The sequence below is a fragment of the Anopheles coluzzii genome, chromosome 2 (genome assembly GCF_943734685.1).
Source record: "Anopheles coluzzii chromosome 2, AcolN3, whole genome shotgun sequence".
Lineage (NCBI taxonomy): Eukaryota > Metazoa > Arthropoda > Insecta > Diptera > Culicidae > Anopheles > Anopheles coluzzii.
The window spans coordinates 83026463-83045641 of record NC_064670.1 but is presented as its reverse complement, the minus strand read 5'-3'; the positions used below and the strand labels follow the sequence as shown (position 1 = coordinate 83045641).

The following is a 19179-nucleotide window of genomic DNA, read 5'->3' as shown; positions in this document are numbered from 1 at the left end:
TCTTTCTCCTAAGAGTATCTAAAGTTTTGAATAGCTGACTTGGTTCAAAAATGATGTACCGCATAAAAAACAAAAACCATGTTGAACTGGAAACAATCCGAACAGAAGCAAAACCGATGACATACATGACTGTATGAATCGCTGTAGACAGGAACGACTTTGAATGGGAATGGAAAAGGTATGCAACAAAAGCCAGAATTCCTGTTAAAAGTAGAAGAATGGGGTTCTTTACGAAGACGAGTGGCAATCAGCAACGATTACCTGTGCTAAATGTTCCGTTTCAAGGGTTAGCGATTAACATTCTTTTGTTGCAGGATGGCATACGTGCATAAACCAAACAGCTTACATAAATGTCGATTCAAATGGTGTGTGTGTGTGTGTGTGTGTGTGTGTGTGTGTGTGTGTGTGTGTGTGTGTGTGTGTGTGTGTGTCAATCTTTTCCCGCTATCCTAATCGCACCAATACATACAAAACAGAAACTGTCAAATATACGCACAGTCCGATAAAAAACGCAATTCCGTGAAACGCAGTTGAAATATTTCAATTACAATATTTCAATTAAATTCAAATATTTCAACCGTAACACACATTCCTAAACAGTCATAAATTTTAAACAGTTTTTTTAAAATTCTCAACATTTTTGCAGTATGCAGCAATCTATTTTTTCATGGGCACAACAACCGTTGTCGGTTAAGGCTAGCTTGTACCATTAGTGGGCTTGGTTTTCAATGACTTCTTGATTGCTGGTATGTTCTGTCGTTAGACAACTAAATCATAAATGCTCTGAACGATTGCATTATATAATTTATGAAAGTAAATTATAAAACCTGCTAAGACAAATACGACGAACTCTTTCTAATATGCAGAAACACTGACAAATTGTCAACAGTACTTCTTTCATGATACTTCTAAAATGTTTATAAATATCAAAATTATGAATAACAATAATACCTTCTTCCATGATACCATTTTCAATAACTTTAGTACTTCAATTGGATAATTCAGACTGTAACACGTTTGACTTATGCTATGTACACCCAACATTATCGATTGACCTCTAATAACTGATATTGGGGCCCTTTCCGTTTTAAGTTCGTAGGCTGAAATTTCAGCCTGTCAGCTGTTTGCATTGTATAGCAGTTTTCGAGCAGCTGTCTAAGTGGGTATAATATACAGGTGGGCTTATCCCAAGGTATGTATGAATTTAGAAGGCTGATTTTTATCGCTTCTGTTTCTGAATGAAGATTTTAAGAGTGTTTTGTGTATTCGTCAAGCCTTCAAAAAGCTTGTTAGAACAATAATTTTCTCCCATCCTACCTAAAAGTGATATTCAATTTTGGTTCTAAAAAAACATGCTATGAGACCACCTGCACTACATACACTTTGATTCTGGATTCCATCACCAGATCTCTTTAATGCACCTTGGGATAAATGTAAACATCACCTTGTTTTGCCATTTTTCGAGCAGGTACTCGAATCTAATTCTATCTTTGAGGCTAGAATAATCTAGACTGAAAATTGCAGGTTAGTTTTGTGTGTGGTTTTGAATGGATTGTTCACATAATTTCAGCCTCTAACTGTCAAACTCCATACAAAAAACTGACTAGAATCGTGGAAGGGCCTCATTGAACGATGTTAAAACCATATTTACCAATGTTGCTAAGCTACATATCACTTACTGTAAGCTACATGGTCATTTTGTTAAGAAATCGAGATTGTATGACTGGTGGATTGTATGAATATCATGCATTTTTTTACATTTACGCGTAATTTTTAGAGGTTTTTCAAAATAACGGCTTGATTTTTTGCTTGAGCATAGCTGAAGAGTGTCTTCCAAGACGTGTGAAGATTTTTTTCCTATAAATTGTCTAAGACATATTTTGTAACACGCTGCCAGTTAGTCAATCCTTGCTATAGGCGAATGGTTCTTACAAGGTTTGAACCCAAGACGGACATGAAATCGAACGACTTTACCATGAGTCCGCCCTCTTTTAAAATTAATCTAATAAACTAACGACCAGCTGTAAAAGTGAATCTAATTGTTTAAATATTTTTGTTAATATTTTCGAATTATAAAACATTCAATCTCCTACAAAAGAAATGGTCGCAATTGTAAATAACTATAATTGCATCAATCAGCTTCATCGCTATCTTTTCCGTTTAACTCAGAAGATAGTTAGTCTCACTGTTCTCGATTTTTCTCAACCTATTCTGTCGATGCTTTTCAATCGATCGAAGATTTTTTTAAATCTTATATTGAAAGTGAATCCGATTATCCGGCAGAAAGGAAGTCAAATTCCTATGGGAAATTTGAAATTCTCCGTGGTTTGAAGCCCCGTTTAGTTCATTTTCAACTTGAACCATACAGATAGATACACACACATATATGCAGACTTTGGCCTCTATCGACTAGACAACTAAATTATTTCTTCACTTCTCAAACCCAGCAAAATAGCCTAAAAGCACCGTTTAAAGCGAACGAAGAAAATCTAGCTACCCTTACCGTCTGTGGTTGAACGTGGAGGAAATTTCAAAACTGCACCGGACACTTACTTTTTATATTGGAATATATATACATGCGAGTGTGAGCGTGTGTTCTTTATGAAAGGCTAACATTTGGTTGAAGTTCAAATATTGACGAAGCCGTTTTTGTCCTATGTTTTACTCCGTTTTGACCATTCAAAATAATACCGCTTTAAACGGACGTTGCTTTCGTTCTCTTTATGCAACCAGTTTGCCCACTGCTAGAGCTTGCATGCTTTAACATCTGACCAAAGGTGCTCCATACCAAGAAGGGAAGTAAGCATTTCGCTTTGCCACTCTTAATATTCTGGATTCACTTTTTGTACTTCCTTTTCCTTCACGTGCTATTGTTTCGATTTTCAGACACTTTTTACCGGTTATGACGATGTTTTCCCTTCTTGGTTTTGTGTGTGTGTGTGTTTCATGCCTCTTTATATGTTTTGTTTTACTCTTTACAGTTTCAAGCACTGTCTGGAAGCAAACCAGCTAGCCACAGGTTAGCGTTTTACCCAGCTGCTTCATTGTTATTTGCAGTGGCAGAATGTACAAATCATTGCCCAGTTCACCTGTGTAAGCATAGGATACTAACCTACGTTCAGCACGTAAAACAAAACCAAAACAAAACAGTTCCTCCCTACGCTTTCGTTCATAACGGCATGCAACTCCAAACGCCACAAACATTTTCTCTGTTGGCAAGTACTTTCCGACCACAGCGCACAACATTGCTTCGTGCTGTATCGTTTGCTCCACCACAAACGATCCGCACAAAAATGAACCTAATTGAAAGATAAGAAACAATTTTCCCAACCAAACATTCGGGTGCACGCGAAAGTGAAGTCTATTTGCAAATTTATGTCTGCTTTTAACATCGTTCAAAGCCAGCGCCGTACGACGGCACCGTTCGACGTTTTTGAGCGTTGATAGATCTTTCCTCGAGCTAGCAACTTCACTTAGGGGGGAAGATGTTTATTTCGAACATTCTTATCCAATTCAGCTTAGCAGTCCGACAGGCGCGTATGCACAACCGACTCCATTTGATTTATTGACAGAATTTATCCAATTTTATGAATGCTTCCTTAAATCTCGATAATCGACCCTACCTTTTTTGGGTCGTTTTACTCCCCTTTGCCTCGTCCACCAATGCAAAAAACGTGCCACCAGTACGTTGAAGGAACCGTACGAAACCCTTTCTGATATAGTATGGATTTGGTCGGCTTCTCCATCCTGGCTTAGGACAAATATGCGGCCCCAAAGCTACCCATCGAGATGCCATAATCGCAAATGGTCAGCGGCCTCGAGTCGAACCTTAATTTCCAATTCGTTGATTTATAGTTTACGCTGAATGGTTTCTACAGGTTATAAATAATCTTTAATTTAGCCTAAAACGTACCTCGATAAATCAAACTCTTCGGTGTGAACTTGCTATCAAATCGTTCTGTTTCTCGGTTGCCTTTTCCTTCAACATTAGCAGGGTAGAGTACGGTAGGCCAAAAACAATCGACGGCAATGGCCGTTGCAGACGGGAAGGTACGCTTTGCATGTTTCGGACGTTTGGACACAGAAGATTGCCCAAAAGGTGCCAGAAACTGGACAATCCAGCACGAACAACTGTGACTTACAATAACAACAAAAACACTCATATCTAGCTCACACTCCACCATACGCCATGCCAAGGTGCCATTACGACAATGGGCTGCACTCAGAAGCTAGGAGTGTGCGTGTAACGGCCGCTTCTTTAGCTGCGGTGGGTGGGCAAGCACCGTTCGAAACCGGTACACATAAACAATGACTGACCATAAGGCATAATGCCAGACAAATGACTCCATCAACCATTCGAACGACGCACTTTTTACCGATTATGGGATCTGCCAATGTTGGGATTGCCGGAAATCGATGGCCACACGCAACACAAAGGGGAGGCGAAATAAACAAAGAAGGGAACACATCAAGCAGATAGCACGAAGCACCGGAAGCCCTTCTTTTCTTTGGCTATCCCAGCACGGCCGACTTGTCCGTCAAAGGAGGGGTTCGGAGTAATATGTTCTGTTTGGCATCGCATCCACCCTCAGCACACAAATGGTTGGTAGGCTTTTCCGCGACGAGCTACGTTAAACGCAATGCCAAACGGTAGAAGAAACAAAAACAATCGATACAATCGAAGATATTTCTGAGTAAAAAGCACTCGAGTAGATTTCCCAAGCCCTTTTGTTTTTCGGTTGTATGCCGGTTGTAGTGGATGTGGCTTCGTCCTGTATATAAAAACTCAGCCTCTAGTATGGGAAAGCTGAATGTGTGCTGGAAAAAAGAATGTGTGCAATAAACGAAATGAAGGAAAACATCCCTCCGCTTTGTGGAGTTGGTCTAAATGTTCTGATGATCGCGTGCTGGCACAAAGCGGAGGAAGGGAGCATGTTCGTTTGTGGTTTGGCTTTTGTTTTCCCATTCCAACAACTGTTCTATCTGCACTAATGGGCCGGCAGAATGAATGGCTTTGTCTTGTGCAAAAAAAATCAAAAGCAACTTCCACAGGTTTGTGGTTAAGTATTGCTCATTAATTTATGCCATTGCCCTATAGTTATTTGTTATCACTCGTTTTCATCGTAGTGATGTGCCAAAATCTGTTATTTCTGTGTTTTGTACTGTCAAACAATGAGATGACCACATGCATTGAGAATCCATATTCGTTATCAAAGCATATTCTTTTGCATTCATGGGTATAAGCAATTTCCTTTGAACTTTGTGAACACAATATGAACTTTTTTCGATATTATGAATTAAATATCAAGTATTTAAAAATGATGATATGAAATTAAAAACAGCCAGTAATATTCAATTTCCTTTGTATAGATCGCTTGTAACGTGATTGTATAGGTTCACTGCGTTTGTTATTGCTACCTATAACTTCTGAGTTTTGAATTACTGGTAAGAGTTTCGCTAATTGTTAAAAAATTATGATTTTATTTTTATTTCGGCATCCATCCATCAATGATGTAATGCTCATAGAAAAGTTTGAATTTTGCTAAAGATTTTGGTGCACCAATCAGGAGCTTTTGTTGCGTAACACAATATACAAGATACAAAAATAATTAAAATGATTTTATTTAATCTGAAGAAAGCGAATCATGTAATTCACAAAAAATTATTCTTTCCAACAACAACAATCCTAAACACAAAAAAAAATTAAAAATTCAACTTGGCAGGGCTAGCTAAACTGTTCCAACAATGAAGAAAGAAAACGAATTGGAACCCATTACAAATCTACAAGAGTACCCATTGTACACTGTACATGAATTTCAAATCAATAAAAACTTGTATACTACTACTACTACAAAAATTATTAAAAATTGTCTCCTTCAGCATCGACATCGTCTTAGTCTTTTAAAATATTTTCAAAGCGCCGATTTACAAATCATTTCAAGCTTGAAACTAAACTCAATCAACGTGTTTGAGTAACAGAACAAATAATAACACTTCTATTCGAAAAATCGTAGTATTCATTTAAAATTTCTATTCATTTCTGTCGAATGAAAAAATACTCCAAACCGACTTATGCATCGTTACCTCTTATGTATCCGTATCTTTTTTTGCAAAATAATCTAATGTACACTTGCCATAGAGTTTTTGGCTCTCGATATAATTCCGTTTAGCTCAAATCTCTTCACTCAATGCCACGAAACTGTTTACGTTGGCTCAAATTCAACCACAGTCTACCCTTTACGATGATTGACTGACGTTGAACGATAATGTCCACTAGGGTTTTTTCATCGTCCAACACGCGGCTAAATGCATACAAGTGTGAAAGATGTGGATTGAAAGAGGGACACTGCACAAGAAATCCACATCCTCAGCGCTTGCTACTGAAATGCGCACTGGAGCAGGGGAACGATTCATTTCGCAACACATTTTCGTACTCGTTACGCGACCATCAAGTTGAGTGAAAATCCCCTTTCCGGAAAGTTTATTGAATAAAACGAAAATATTGCATTTCATTCAAATCAGGTCACGGCGCATCTCATCGTTTCAGCTTGATGGGTGTACAAGATGGAGACAGGGAAGGCCTGCGTCCTGGTGACGATGATGATGATTTTATTACACCAGAAATAGGTGCCCTACTCTTGACGACTTCGCCTTTCGTTCTCGCCGCTTTTCCCTGCGCGCTCGTGTCGTTGCAGAATGGCCTATGATGCCTAATATAAGCACTTGACAACTCTCACCCTACTCGTCCCCCCGCTCCCGGCACGACTAGCTGAAAGGAAGTCAAACAGGGAGTAGGCAGATCGACGTTGATGTCACACATTCAATCTGCTGCTCTCAACTTTACGTCAAGCGAGGTCCGGAATTGACAATCTATATCGAAGTTCGTAAAGTATGTGCGCCACGATATCGGCTCGGATCGTGTTCGCTGGGTTGCATCGTGAAATGGCAGCATCAATGGAGGGATTCATTCTTTCACAGCTCCAAACCATTCTCGCTCAAACGTGCGATGGAAAACTTACCTCACCGGAGACACGTTCCGGAAGGGACGTGGCAAGCATCGCCGCAAACTGTGCGCACCACACATGTATGGCCCCATTCTCGTGGGAAGATTATTTACTCCGCAAATACTTTTATCATGCATAAACATTTTATGAATACCAATCAGATATTTACTTTGGCTTTTCTTCTGTGTCGTGTGTAAGTTTGTGTGTTTGTGCGTGTGTGTGTGTGTGTGTGTGTGTGTGCCCCACATGGCTACCTTCGCTTTGTTCGCTTCCTCCACAAACTGCACAGGAGCGGAGGTAAACTGGAAGGTAGTTTGATGGCTTTTCTTTACATGCGGCACGTTGGTTGCCCTTCCTCCGAAGAGGCCACGCGAAGAAGTTTCGATTACCACGAATTTCCTACACTCGAGTACGGTGGGTCGACTTAACGGCTCAACGCGTCGTGACATGGGGCTGATGAAAGTCTTTGCCAATTTCTCGCCATTCTTACAGACACCCGTTTTGCGGAGTACACGGTGCCCGCAAGCTTCCTAGCAGACAGGTCGTAAAACCTCCCTACCACATACCGTTTAAGCTTCTTGACGACCAAAAAGCCTGCCCGTGTGTGGGGGCGCTCACGCGGGCCCAGCGGGAAGGAAAAATCCTCGCTCCAACCGAACATAAAGCAAGCTTAAGCATACTGGTGATGTAAATGGTCTTATCGGTGGATCTTCCTAAATGCGAAACAAAAGAATGTAAAATTTATGTGCTCCACGCTGCATCATCAAGCTATACACACGCATGTGCTGGAAGGTTGCAGAACGCTGCTATTCTGTGGAGAAGACAAATCTATAGGTGAGTTGGAGATTTGGGCAAAGTGAACGGAAGATAGTTTGAATGAAGGATACAACAGAGAGGTAAAAATAATTATGATTTTTTACGGTGCCGTTTAGGATCTATATGATTCTTTTTTGTCCATGTATTGTAACATAAGTACATAGAAAACAATACAAATTTGCACATTTTTTGTAATTTAATTAAAAAAAATTATAGAAAATTACAACATAAATCAAACGAATCATTTTAGAAGAATGTAATCACACATTCATATTAAAAAATAATATTTGTTTCGAATAAACCCCCATCGTATTTCAAATATAAACATTGATTATGAGTGGAAATATTACATGAAATGACAAATAACATTCCCCAAATTGATAAAAACAAATTGATTCGTCGTTTCTCGGATGAGCGATGGGAAGGGATGGGATTTGTTTCCGTGGGATGAGAATGCAGTCGGGTGCAGTTTTTTATGCGAAGGTGACTTACATATAGAAACAAAAGGAAAATTTTTATTTCTTCAAATATCTATTCTGCAATGCAATTCCAAAAAAGATAGGATTAGGTTAGCTATAGTAAGAGAACTCTGTTGTTCTTATGGGAGTTTCAACTTCATGAATCGCAATAAAAAATTCTTTCAAGTCTCATTACCATATATTTTATACCTGATTCAATAACTAGAGTATATTAATAAATGTATTAATTTTCTCTTTTAATGATGCTCTAAACAGAACCTTTGTAACAGCGTATGTACCAATATTGCACGTAAAAACTTTTTATCATCATGAAGATTCACATTTTACAGTGCATAAACTATTCTTGCGAACAACATCAAACTCTGCCAACATTTCAATAATAAGCAAAATATTACAATCTTCGTGCCTTTGAGACGACGCAAGACGATGCGTTCCTTCACCCCTGCAAAAATGTACGTCCACGGATGGAAACTCATTCGACGTGCTCATGTTACACGTTACAACAGCGTATCGGCGAGATGTCTTCCAGACTCAAAGCGCTTGTTGTTTCGCCCAAAACCTCCCATACTACCATCTGCCATCAAACGGAAAACTTCCTGCTTTTCCGACGTAATATGCCCTTGGTTGTTCCGAAACCTTGCGCGGTTCCGTGACCCCCGCCCGCAGACTGCCTCTGGTCAGACCACACCCAGCAAAGATCTTTATTTTCATTCTTCCCATTTTCGTATGCTTTATGTCAACAAAGTACCAAAATTCCGAAAACGATATCCCATCCCCCTACGATGCTCGGGGTTGGTGGTCTCGTTCCAATCTTTCCCTTCGTTGTCATTTACGAAAGGAGCAGAGGGAGAGACGAAATAGCAGCGAACTTTTTGTACCGTGTGCGGCAAGTGAAAATTCTAAAATAATTTTACGAGCCTATAAAACACGGCAGTATTTCAAAATATGGACCAATATTTGGAAGCCAGCCCGGGGGGCATGAAGGCAATGGCAAACCGCGGAAACGCAAGATGCCAGTCGCAAAGGAACACGAAGTATTAAAAAGTTATATGCCGCACATTTCGGTGGCCCCAGTTCTGCCACCGCCTACTGCTAATATCAATTTCAAATATTACTTCATGCTTTCATACGTACATCGCGGTGCACCGGAGCGTACTTGTGCGGCGAGGGAATGTGAACGACCGAGCCGAAGCCCAGCCGCTGGTCAGTTCTGTCCGAACTGGTTTGCTCTTGCTACTTAGGGTCGGTTTTTCATTTTACCAACCAGACGAACGGGCTTGATACGACGACCACTACACCACGCTACCACGCCTGGGAAATTCGTCCATACCGAGCAGCTGGCACAACCGGTTCACTTACCAATACATAGGCACACGCGTTAATACGCCGTGGTGGAAAATGTGAAATCAATCTTGCTGTTTGATTGTGTGGGTATCGCCGAGAAACTACCAGCTCGCAAGAAGGTCGATCAACTGTTTCATACTAAAACCCATGGGTTGAGAGATAGAATGATACTGAACCGTTTGCGGAAACGGCGGAATTCGTTTCCTCCCATCCGAGCACTATTGCTGTATAGTACGCTGTGTAAACAGAGTAAGAGTGTAAAAGATTCGACCGCTGAATCGAACCATTTTGCAATAACCTCACCGAGAGCTGGTGTACTATGGTTCCGCAATTCAATTCAATACCAATAAACCGAAGCAGTAGAATGCTATACTAGCTATATTTATCGTAAAAAGAAAAGAAAAAACATGGCGAATTTAGAATGGTGTATTTTTAATGATCAGCAGGATCGTTCATAAACGTCTATAACATGTACAGTGACTATGAAAAAAATTGTAAAAATAGTGTGTAAGTTTTTCTTTAAACTTTTAAGATCAATCCGGTATTGAGAACCAAATTTTATAGGAACTTGTATGTCCTTACCAACACCAAAATATCACATAAAGATAGAACTGGCAAGTAGGTGCAAGTATGGCTCGTGATACAGTCGACAACTCGTACAACTAAACAACATGCCCATCATGGGTTCAAGCCTCGAATTAACCTTGCTCATATACGTACGACTGACTATGCAGCTATGGAAATCAATAAGTTATTGAAGGCCAAGCCCATTAGTGGTGCAGGCAGGTCTCGCGCGACAACGATTATTGTGCCAAAGAAAAAGAAAGCAAGTAGGTTTGCATCAATTTTGAATAAAAAGTGTGATTTGAAATTTTTGAAGGAGTTCAGAATAGTTTCTCTGGAAAAAAGCTTTAATTTTTAGTAAGCTATATGGCATAGCTAAAAACTAATGGTTATCTATAACTACTTCTGTTCAGCAAACGGTTGTACTACTTTTAGTTTTTTTAGATAATCAATTAGATAAATTAAATGATATACATTAGTTTAAATTAATTAGTTCAAACCATCGATTTTAAGCTGAAGCCAGATAAGCAATGGCAGCGAGTAAATTAGTTTTAATCCAAATAAAAAAATGGCTAAACAATTATTTTACACATTATTTTACTTTTTGCCATTTTTATAAAAAAAAAAACAAAACATATCGTTTCAATGGCGACATAACCCAAAACCAAAATATCAACAAATTGATTGAGTTTATGGATTTTTTCAATGTATTACATTGTGGATCAAATACATTCAAATACTCTATATTAACATTATCTTCTTGTAAATAAAAATGCATATTTGTATTTCCGTCTGTTTGTATGTAGTTATGCATCATGCCATAACTACAAGGTTGACTCGAATCAAATTTGGCACATAGGCAGTTTATAGTTCAGGGTATTATTTCTAGAGCCACTTTTACTCCAACATCTTTATTTTCCATTTCCGTTAATTAACAGTTTCCTCAAGAAATTATGTTATTAATTATTTTAAAACCTCGGTTCTAAATGAAACAATCGACCTTTATTAATTTGAAAAGAAGATGCCTTATGGTGCCACAACACAAAATTCTTCCAGATTTTAGGCCTATAGTACCTTTAGTAAGAGCCTCAAAATGTTATCAAATGTTATATCTCATGAATCAATATTATCCTTTGATTACAACCGATTCAATTTTAAAATGTTCGCTACAAATTTCGTAGATATTTAAATCATTCATTACATTTTTACGACATAAGCGAATATGTGGGACAACTACAATCAAACATTTGCGTTGAAGAATTAAATTGTAAAAGTAAATAAATTTATCATTGTACATGACAGATTCTAGAGACTTGAATAGACCGAGTCCCTGATATTCAAGACTGTCTATCCTTTTATAAGTCTAACTCCATCAAGTAACTGATAGCCAAGCCTATGAGCAGCTCATGCAGCTCTAGACACATACGGTTGTTATTATAGATTTGAAAACTATCCAAAATTTTGGGATATTTTAACAAATTTGGAATTGTTATTGCATTATTCAGATTTTTTTTCTAACAAGAAAAGTTTACTAACGTTTTGGAAACCTTATTAGCTCATTCAACGTTCAGTTTAATTTTTTATTATTCATCTGGGGCGGCTTTGCCATATTGTTTTTGTTTTATAATGACATAAAAGCTGTTGTGTAAATAACATTTGGCTGATGTGGTCCACAAAAAACGTAAAGTTCATGCGGGTAGGAAAGGGGGGGGGGGGGATTAGGGTGTCATCAAACGTTATTATTTTGTATACACGGGAGAGTAAGTTGCCCTTTAGTGCGAAAAGTCTGACAAAACTGTATTTGCAAAACAAATGGTATTTATCAGAGGATGGCTTAATAAATAAAGTTTCTGACCATGTCGATACCAGAGGCGCTGCAATTAGCTATGATATTTCACGATATATTAGCACAATTACGTTAATTTTTGTTTTTAAAGCAACAATGTTTTTTTTAGTATGAAGAATGCACACGAATTTTCACATACAAAGAAGGACAAATTGCAAGTAAGTTGTTGATATTTTTTTAGCAGTTATTTTTGTTACATGCTTTTTACCGAATCGCTTTTAAAATAAACCTTTTACAAAAGACCACGTCCCTGGCAACCTATTCCGAGTGCAGCAACTGCACTCGTTCTACCTTTTTTCCCCGTTAATGGCGCACTCTTTGTACGTTAAGTAGTGCCCAGTATCGTTTGAAGATCGTTTATGCAGTAGCAACATCTGCGTTAAACAGCCCAACATGTAGCAGTAAAGGTGCGAGCACAACAAAAAACATTCCCGAGCAATTAAAGTGATGATTATTTGCTGAGACACTTGCGCTCCGACCAGTAGATGGCTTTGTTGACGCTAAAATGTGACACAAGCACCACCAGTCGGCTGCTACATAGATGGTAAACGGGTGTGATTTCATCGTGCAACTTCTAGCGGCTGACAGCATTTCAGTGGTGTTGTGTTTTATATATGCAAGCAAACACAGACACACACACACACAGGCGCATAGACCAAGACAACAAAGCAATGCTTGGCTGCGTATCTGCCTACTTGCCTGGACTGCTAGCAATCGGCGTGTAAACAGTCACTTGTTGGGACTTGCCCAGAACGCTAGAACACCCCGCACAGCGCGGTCACGAGTGAGATGTTCTTACCCATCGTTGTGATAACGTTATCTGCGCTTTTGCACGGTGCTACCGCCAGTGAGTAAGAAAATAGGGAACACACGTAATGCTGCTACGACTGTGTTCGCGCAACTGTAAGGTGACTGTTCGTTAGCAGCACGCATTCAGTACCACGGCCTCAGGTTTAGTCTAATTTATTTTAATCTAGCCACAAGCTGGATTATTCAGTAGGGTAAAATTATTAATCAATTCAAACACCGGGAGTACTAGTCCCTGAGTAGGGCTTTGTTAACAAGCGTGCTTACATGCGCCCGGAGAACATACAGTTGTCAACATCAGGAATTGACATTCGCCAACTAATTGGGCATTCCCGTAACGATTTGCGCGTTGTGTGCAGTGTGCTGTACGATGATAGTGATTTGGTTGGCAATTTGCAGGATGTCGCGTGTACTTGAACGGGAATCTCACCCAACCCCACCCGCCGTTGTTTATAAAGCAGTACGGCAACAACCAGCAGTATGACCTTTTGCAGCCTACGGGACCGTTTTTCGAATGGCGTCAGGCGGATTCAATTATATTTGCATGTTCACCAGCTAAAAACGTCCTCAACAACAGTAAGTTTTCTAATAGTTCCATTTTTACTAGTAAAAACATGTCATCAAAGTCAATATTAATATTTTTATTCCTTTTCAATGGATTTATCATAACAGCTGGCAACGGAAAAGCAACTTTTTCATGCTTCGAAGGACAAGACTTAACTCTAAACGACAATTTAAATCGAATCGCTTTCAATGAAATCAGTTGTAGCTCAGCCGTTTCGGGAGCAATCAAACCTTCGAATGTGTCCTGTGGCAATAAAGCAGGTCGGCTGTACAACATAGGCTTCGAAGTGGAAGGCACAGAATTCATCAACTACTTTCAAGTGTGCTACGATTTAACGAAATCGTCCGCTCTCTACAGTCAGCATCAAATTCTGGGGAAAATCATAAGCCGTGAGTGTTAATAGGAGCATTGCAACAGGGAGCTCATTTCATTGCGATTCATTTTCTTAACTCAGAAGCACAAATCAACAACAACCGACCATCGTTCAAACTTGGTGGATTAAAATCGACCGTGCGCTTAGCTTCCGTTTACACTCAAAGACATCAGCTAGAGCACTTTTCCACAATTCTTGGCTCGGCGGAGCATGCCAGCAAGTTTATTGATTCAACCTCGTATCTGGCCAAGGGTCATCTGACGCCAGATGGTGACGCAGTGCTTGATAGTTGGGCTGGAGCAACTTACTTCTTTATAAATGCTGTTCCGGAATGGCAGGTAAGTGGATGTCTTGTTGAACTCAGCGAATAAACGAAACTGTCGTCGCTCGCTTGACCTTGGCTTTATCCGACATGTTTGACAACATGTTCTACTGCCTCCATTACATTTGCTAAGAGTGCTACTGTTTTTTGTCTTCTTATTTGTGTTTGGTACAGGTTGTAAACGGTGGCAACTGGTTGCGTGTAGAGAATGCAGCTCGTAAAGTGGCTATACAGTTGAATGATACCGTAGACGTATACAGCGGTGTGTACGACGTCCTCCAGCTGCCGAACAAGAAAGGTAATCTGGTTTCGTTGAGTTTGGGCGATGACGGTGTTGTACCAGTTCCAAAATGGCTATGGAAGGTAGTAGTTCATCGGCCCAGCAATAAGGGTATTGTCCTCATCACACTAAACAATCCATTTGCCACCAGCGCAGAAACTTTATGCGAAGACATATGCTCACGATATGGCTGGAATCAGAAAGAATTTCAGGATTTACGAAAAGGGTTCACGTACTGTTGCAGTGTATCCGAAGCTCAGAAATCAATCACTCTGATTTCCAAGTCAATAAAATGTAACAGTGTTCTGGCCTTGAGATAGCGATAGTGGCAATGAAAATCAATATCAATGACACTATTTCAGAAAAGCTTCTCTTTTGATAATGTAACGAACATGTCAAACAATTATATTTAATGTTTAAAATAAAGATGTTTTAAAATAGTCTTTAAATCTACAAACAAACAACAAAGTTTTTTTTTTTTTATTTTTGTGCACCATTAAAAACAAATCGAAAGCTATAATAAGGTCAGTTTCAGTACATTATTTTATAACTTCGACGATTAGTTCATAATTTACAATGCTTGAGATATTCTTTACACACATTTTGATTAAAGCTTTTAACATATGCTAACAATGTGTATGTTATTTTTGAAACTTTTTAATATCAAAGTACTACTAACCATAAAGTAGACAAACTATTTGAAGTTTTGCTGAAGCTACCATAATTTAAGAATGAAACAGATGATGTGTGTAATATGAAGTATGATTAATATGAAATCAATATAATTCATTATATAAGTCATAATTCATTAGCATAGTTTCATCTTGTACGCTTCTGCATCATTTTGCTACACCTACACTGATCGGTCCATTACACATACTACAATCTACATCACATTGTGCTTGTCTTTCCCTAAACTACATCACATCAAAGACACAATACGCTAACGGATGTTAAGGATCGGCCCACAAACCTCTCTAGAGATCAAATCAAACAGAGCCCACAGCAAGGATCGTAAAACGGGTACCTACTCATAATATAACTTCAATACTGAAATTTGAAAATCAGACAACAGACACAAAATTTACATTCAAATTAGCTGCGGTCCCAACTGAGTTGGGATAAAGTTTACGCAAGCAAAAATAAAATATGCGTCAAGGTTTGTATTTTTATTTCCATCCAATTTTTTCTCTTTTCTTGTTGCGTTGAGTTTCACTTTTTTTATTCTTTTTAGTTTTTGTGGTTGCCTCACAGCCATAGGCTTTGCATTTTGCTGTCCTGCCCAGCTGTTTTTAGCTTTTATCGTACTGACGTAGACGGTTTCTATCTTCAGTTACTGCAGCAGGCAGTTTCATTCGATTTGGTAAGGAACTGTAGAGTTTTGGCAAGCTTTTTTGACAGAACCCATGAGCTGGTTAGTAAGTAGTAAGGCGCTAAGCAGCAAAACGAAATGGAGCCCTTTGCACTTGGTTTCGTTTATAAATTTTATGATAATATTCTACCAGTACTTGCTACAGGCGTTTAAATAACCGCAAAAGACAACGCCCTTGTTGAGCTGTTTGTGTTATATCATTTGATTTCATGTAGGGAAATATTCCATCTTTCTGACACATATATCAAATAAAAAGGGGGTAATTATTGGAGGATTTTGATTAAAGATATTGATATGGTTATCAATTATAAATTGATAACAATCGAATTTAATAGAACCAAATAAACTAAAACTCATTTCTCTCTTCCTATTAGTTCTCACTTGCAAGCTTTGACACGACGATGAAAACTGATAGGTAATCTCTTTGTTACGTTTTTATCATACAACAAGTTGTATCTTAAAACCTACATAAGCTAGAAAAAAGCTATAACTTCGAATTTGTTTAATTTATTATTCATTGGGCCGAAGGATGAAACTATATAGTACATGTAACCTTGACAAACCTTTATAATTCAAATTACGGACAGCTTCAACCTCCCTTCATTCACTAGGGTTTTAATGAATTTCTTCATATCCAGTCCCTGTTCATGCTCCTTTTTAATTTTACATGACTATCATGATGTACTAAAATCGAATAAAATTTGTCTGACATCTAGCCACAAATGCTCTTACGCCACGGTAAATAAATATTTTCTCTCGGTCGGTCAAATCACCACCTTAGCAGTTTTGCTTCAAACCAACTATAATGTAATTTCATCGATAATTTCTATTAATCTGGTTCAGATAGTTTTAAATACATCAAAATTGATTCTAGAAAAAGTGATCAATGTGATAACAACAGTGCTCTAACATATTGTGCTCAGAATTTCATTAAAAAACTTATTTAAGTAGTAGTAAATTGTTATTAGTTTCATAAAAATATGGTTCCGTCATTTGGACAATATGGTACGAATATGATTCAAAATTGTAGTTATTAAACTTTTTTATTTATTAGAATCCTCAAAATACAACATGCAATTTGCCTAGAATTTAAATTAATAAACACAATAGTATCATAATTACAAAATAACCAATATGTTATAGCACTTTAGTGGATTAAAAGTTGACGTTTGATATCAACGCATAATGTACCACCAACCCAGATTATATAATCTTATTTTACGGACACGTTATACATACTGCCTTTCAGATGAACAATTCACTCAAACGAAAACATCATAACTATCTTCCACCAGCAGCTTCAAGCTGGCCATAAGCAAAACTTGCACCGGAATCCTGACTCATGACGAAGACAGCATTTCCGGCGTTCAACAGAGGAATGGTTTTTCGATTCAGCTTGATAGGAAACTAGCTGTCCGCTTTCAGCCTGCCGCGAATAGCGATCGGATTGCTGTGCATGGGACTAAACAACCGCCTCCATCAGCGCTACCGAGTGCGTTGGAAAGAATCGCTGCGCAAGATGCGGGGGATCGGGGAGAACTCGGCGGATGAAATAAATCACGATAAGAAAAGAAAGAGCCAAAGAATGAATAGAGTGCGCTGGGAAAAGTGAAAAAAACAACAACAACAACACAGGAATAAACGATGAACAGAGTGCTGGAGAAAATTTATATTCCTACATTTATATTATCTCGCCCCAGTTGGGGAGCATAATGACTCCACCGGGCGATGACGATGACAATGACAGTGACGATGATGAAAACGAATGCCAGTCAAGCCAGCATGCCGAGTCTGTCAGTCGGAAACTGAGTCGACCGATGAGGAAGACTAGCAGCAAAAAAAAGGACATCAGACAAGGACAACGAACCCTCGTCGTCCGGCTGGAGTTTCTTCGCAAGGGAAATTGTGACTTTCTTCACACAATACTTACTTGCATTATGTAAAGTGAATAATGTTGATCTAACATCAGGCCATGATCAATGCAAAGCCCGCTCGTTTGCGTGGTTACTAAGAAACATAGATGTCGTTAGTAGTCCTCTACCATCGTCAATGCCGCCATTCATTGCGATAACAATCCAAGGAAGATTGAAAATTATGTTTGCTGTGAAAGTTGATATGTTTATGAAACGATGTTTGAGTATCAGTTTGAGAATACATGATATACTATTGCAATTATCTTGAGCTCTTCATTAAAATGATCGATACATATCTGAATTATCAAAACTAATATCATTGCAGCGTACTTGAACTTAGACTACAAATGAATAAATCTTGCCTATTGATTGGAAACCTTTCCTCACAAAGATTTACGACCGTAAGTGATAGCTTTGCTATTCAAACGTGGAAATCAATTTTTGCACACGTATCCCCTACTGATTTGAAACCAAATCGTAAACCCGTTATCATCGCATTATGCTTAATTGCTTTTTACGGAGCATTTGTTTTTTTTTCTTCGATTCAAACCATACATGAATTCAAATCGCTTCTCAAATTGGCTTCGCTCTCCTTCGTACGCGTAATTGTTTCTGGCCTTCGCATGACGATGGATTCGTTTTATCGAGAGCCCAAGAGTAAATCTGGCCAAAGCGTGCCCCACCACAAATTTATAGCACGTAGTAGCGATAAATAACTCACTGTTTTCTCGCTCGTTCACTTATACCTACATGATCGCTTGGTCCCCTTTTTAGAACCACTTTAAACCGTATCCAACTAACTCCCTTACCCTCGAAACTCAGAAGCATCATATCTCACGTCCTTAGCTTATGTCTGTTTGGTGGAACGAATTATTTGAGACGAAGAGCACGTTATCGATTTTTAACAATTTATTTGTGCCTTTGACATAGATATCCACAATGAGAATAATACATTCAACCTCACGATGTCCATAACTGAAACTCATATACCCATATACCCAAGCATCTTTACAAGTGTATTTTTAAGAAAAATGCTTGATATATGCATGGCATAGAATCAATTTGAAGTAAATGATTCACCTAAACTGATTCTGCGTTTGTAGCTTAAAAAAATTATTTAAAATGCAAGTTCAGCTTTGTTTGCTGATGAGAAACGCTAGTTTTATATTTCATATAATATCATTTCTAATATATGCTTGAAGCGAAATTTATTTTATAGCAGTTCACTGTGTTATCGTTTAAACCATTCTCATTAACAAAATAATAAATTTAATTCGTATACTCAACATTCATTTTACAGTAAATTAATGAGTATTCTTGCGGATGTACGTATTATAACTCTTCTCTCGGTAAATGCTGATCAAAAACATTGCAAAATCCCTTTTGCTTCAAATTTAATACAAGCTTAAAGCAACACTTTGGCATAGGCTTCTGGTTCTGGTTTGGTTGATAAGGCTTCTGTATGATACGTGTAGTATCGCCGATAAAAACTGC

At 38.4% G+C, this 19179-nt stretch overlaps 2 protein-coding genes across 11 annotated transcripts in view; one reads left to right on the top strand and one right to left on the bottom strand.

Annotated features, from left to right (window-relative positions):
• The window catches only part of LOC120951204 (CUGBP Elav-like family member 4), a 321851-nt gene that overhangs the window by 286058 nt on the left and 16614 nt on the right, over positions 1–19179 (bottom strand). The window lies entirely within an intron of this gene.
• LOC120951206 (uncharacterized) lies at positions 12685–14862 on the top strand. Of its 2 annotated transcripts, none has more exons than XM_040369787.2 (5): positions 12685–12900; positions 13260–13436; positions 13533–13814; positions 13880–14136; positions 14295–14860. In XM_040369787.2, exons 1-5 carry the CDS (start codon positions 12843–12845, stop codon positions 14718–14720), a joined length of 1200 nt encoding a protein of 399 aa, XP_040225721.2. In that variant the 5' UTR covers positions 12685–12842; the 3' UTR covers positions 14721–14860. The 2 variants fall into 2 exon arrangements, with proteins under 2 accessions (XP_040225721.2, XP_040225720.2); XM_040369786.2 differs by lacking the exon at positions 12685–12900 and adding an exon at positions 12968–13194 and having other exon boundaries at positions 14295–14862.

Bases quoted from the DNA above. Each gene is read 5' to 3' on its own strand.
- LOC120951206 (XM_040369786.2), top strand. From the start codon at position 13,128: ATGCGCCCGGAGAACATACAGTTGTCAACATCAGGAATTGACATTCGC. The intron at 13,195-13,259 runs GTAACGATTTGC...GGCAATTTGCAG, and splicing joins CCAACTAATTGGGCATTCCC to GATGTCGCGTGTACTTGAAC. The intron at 14,137-14,294 runs GTAAGTGGATGT...TGTTTGGTACAG, and splicing joins ATGCTGTTCCGGAATGGCAG to GTTGTAAACGGTGGCAACTG.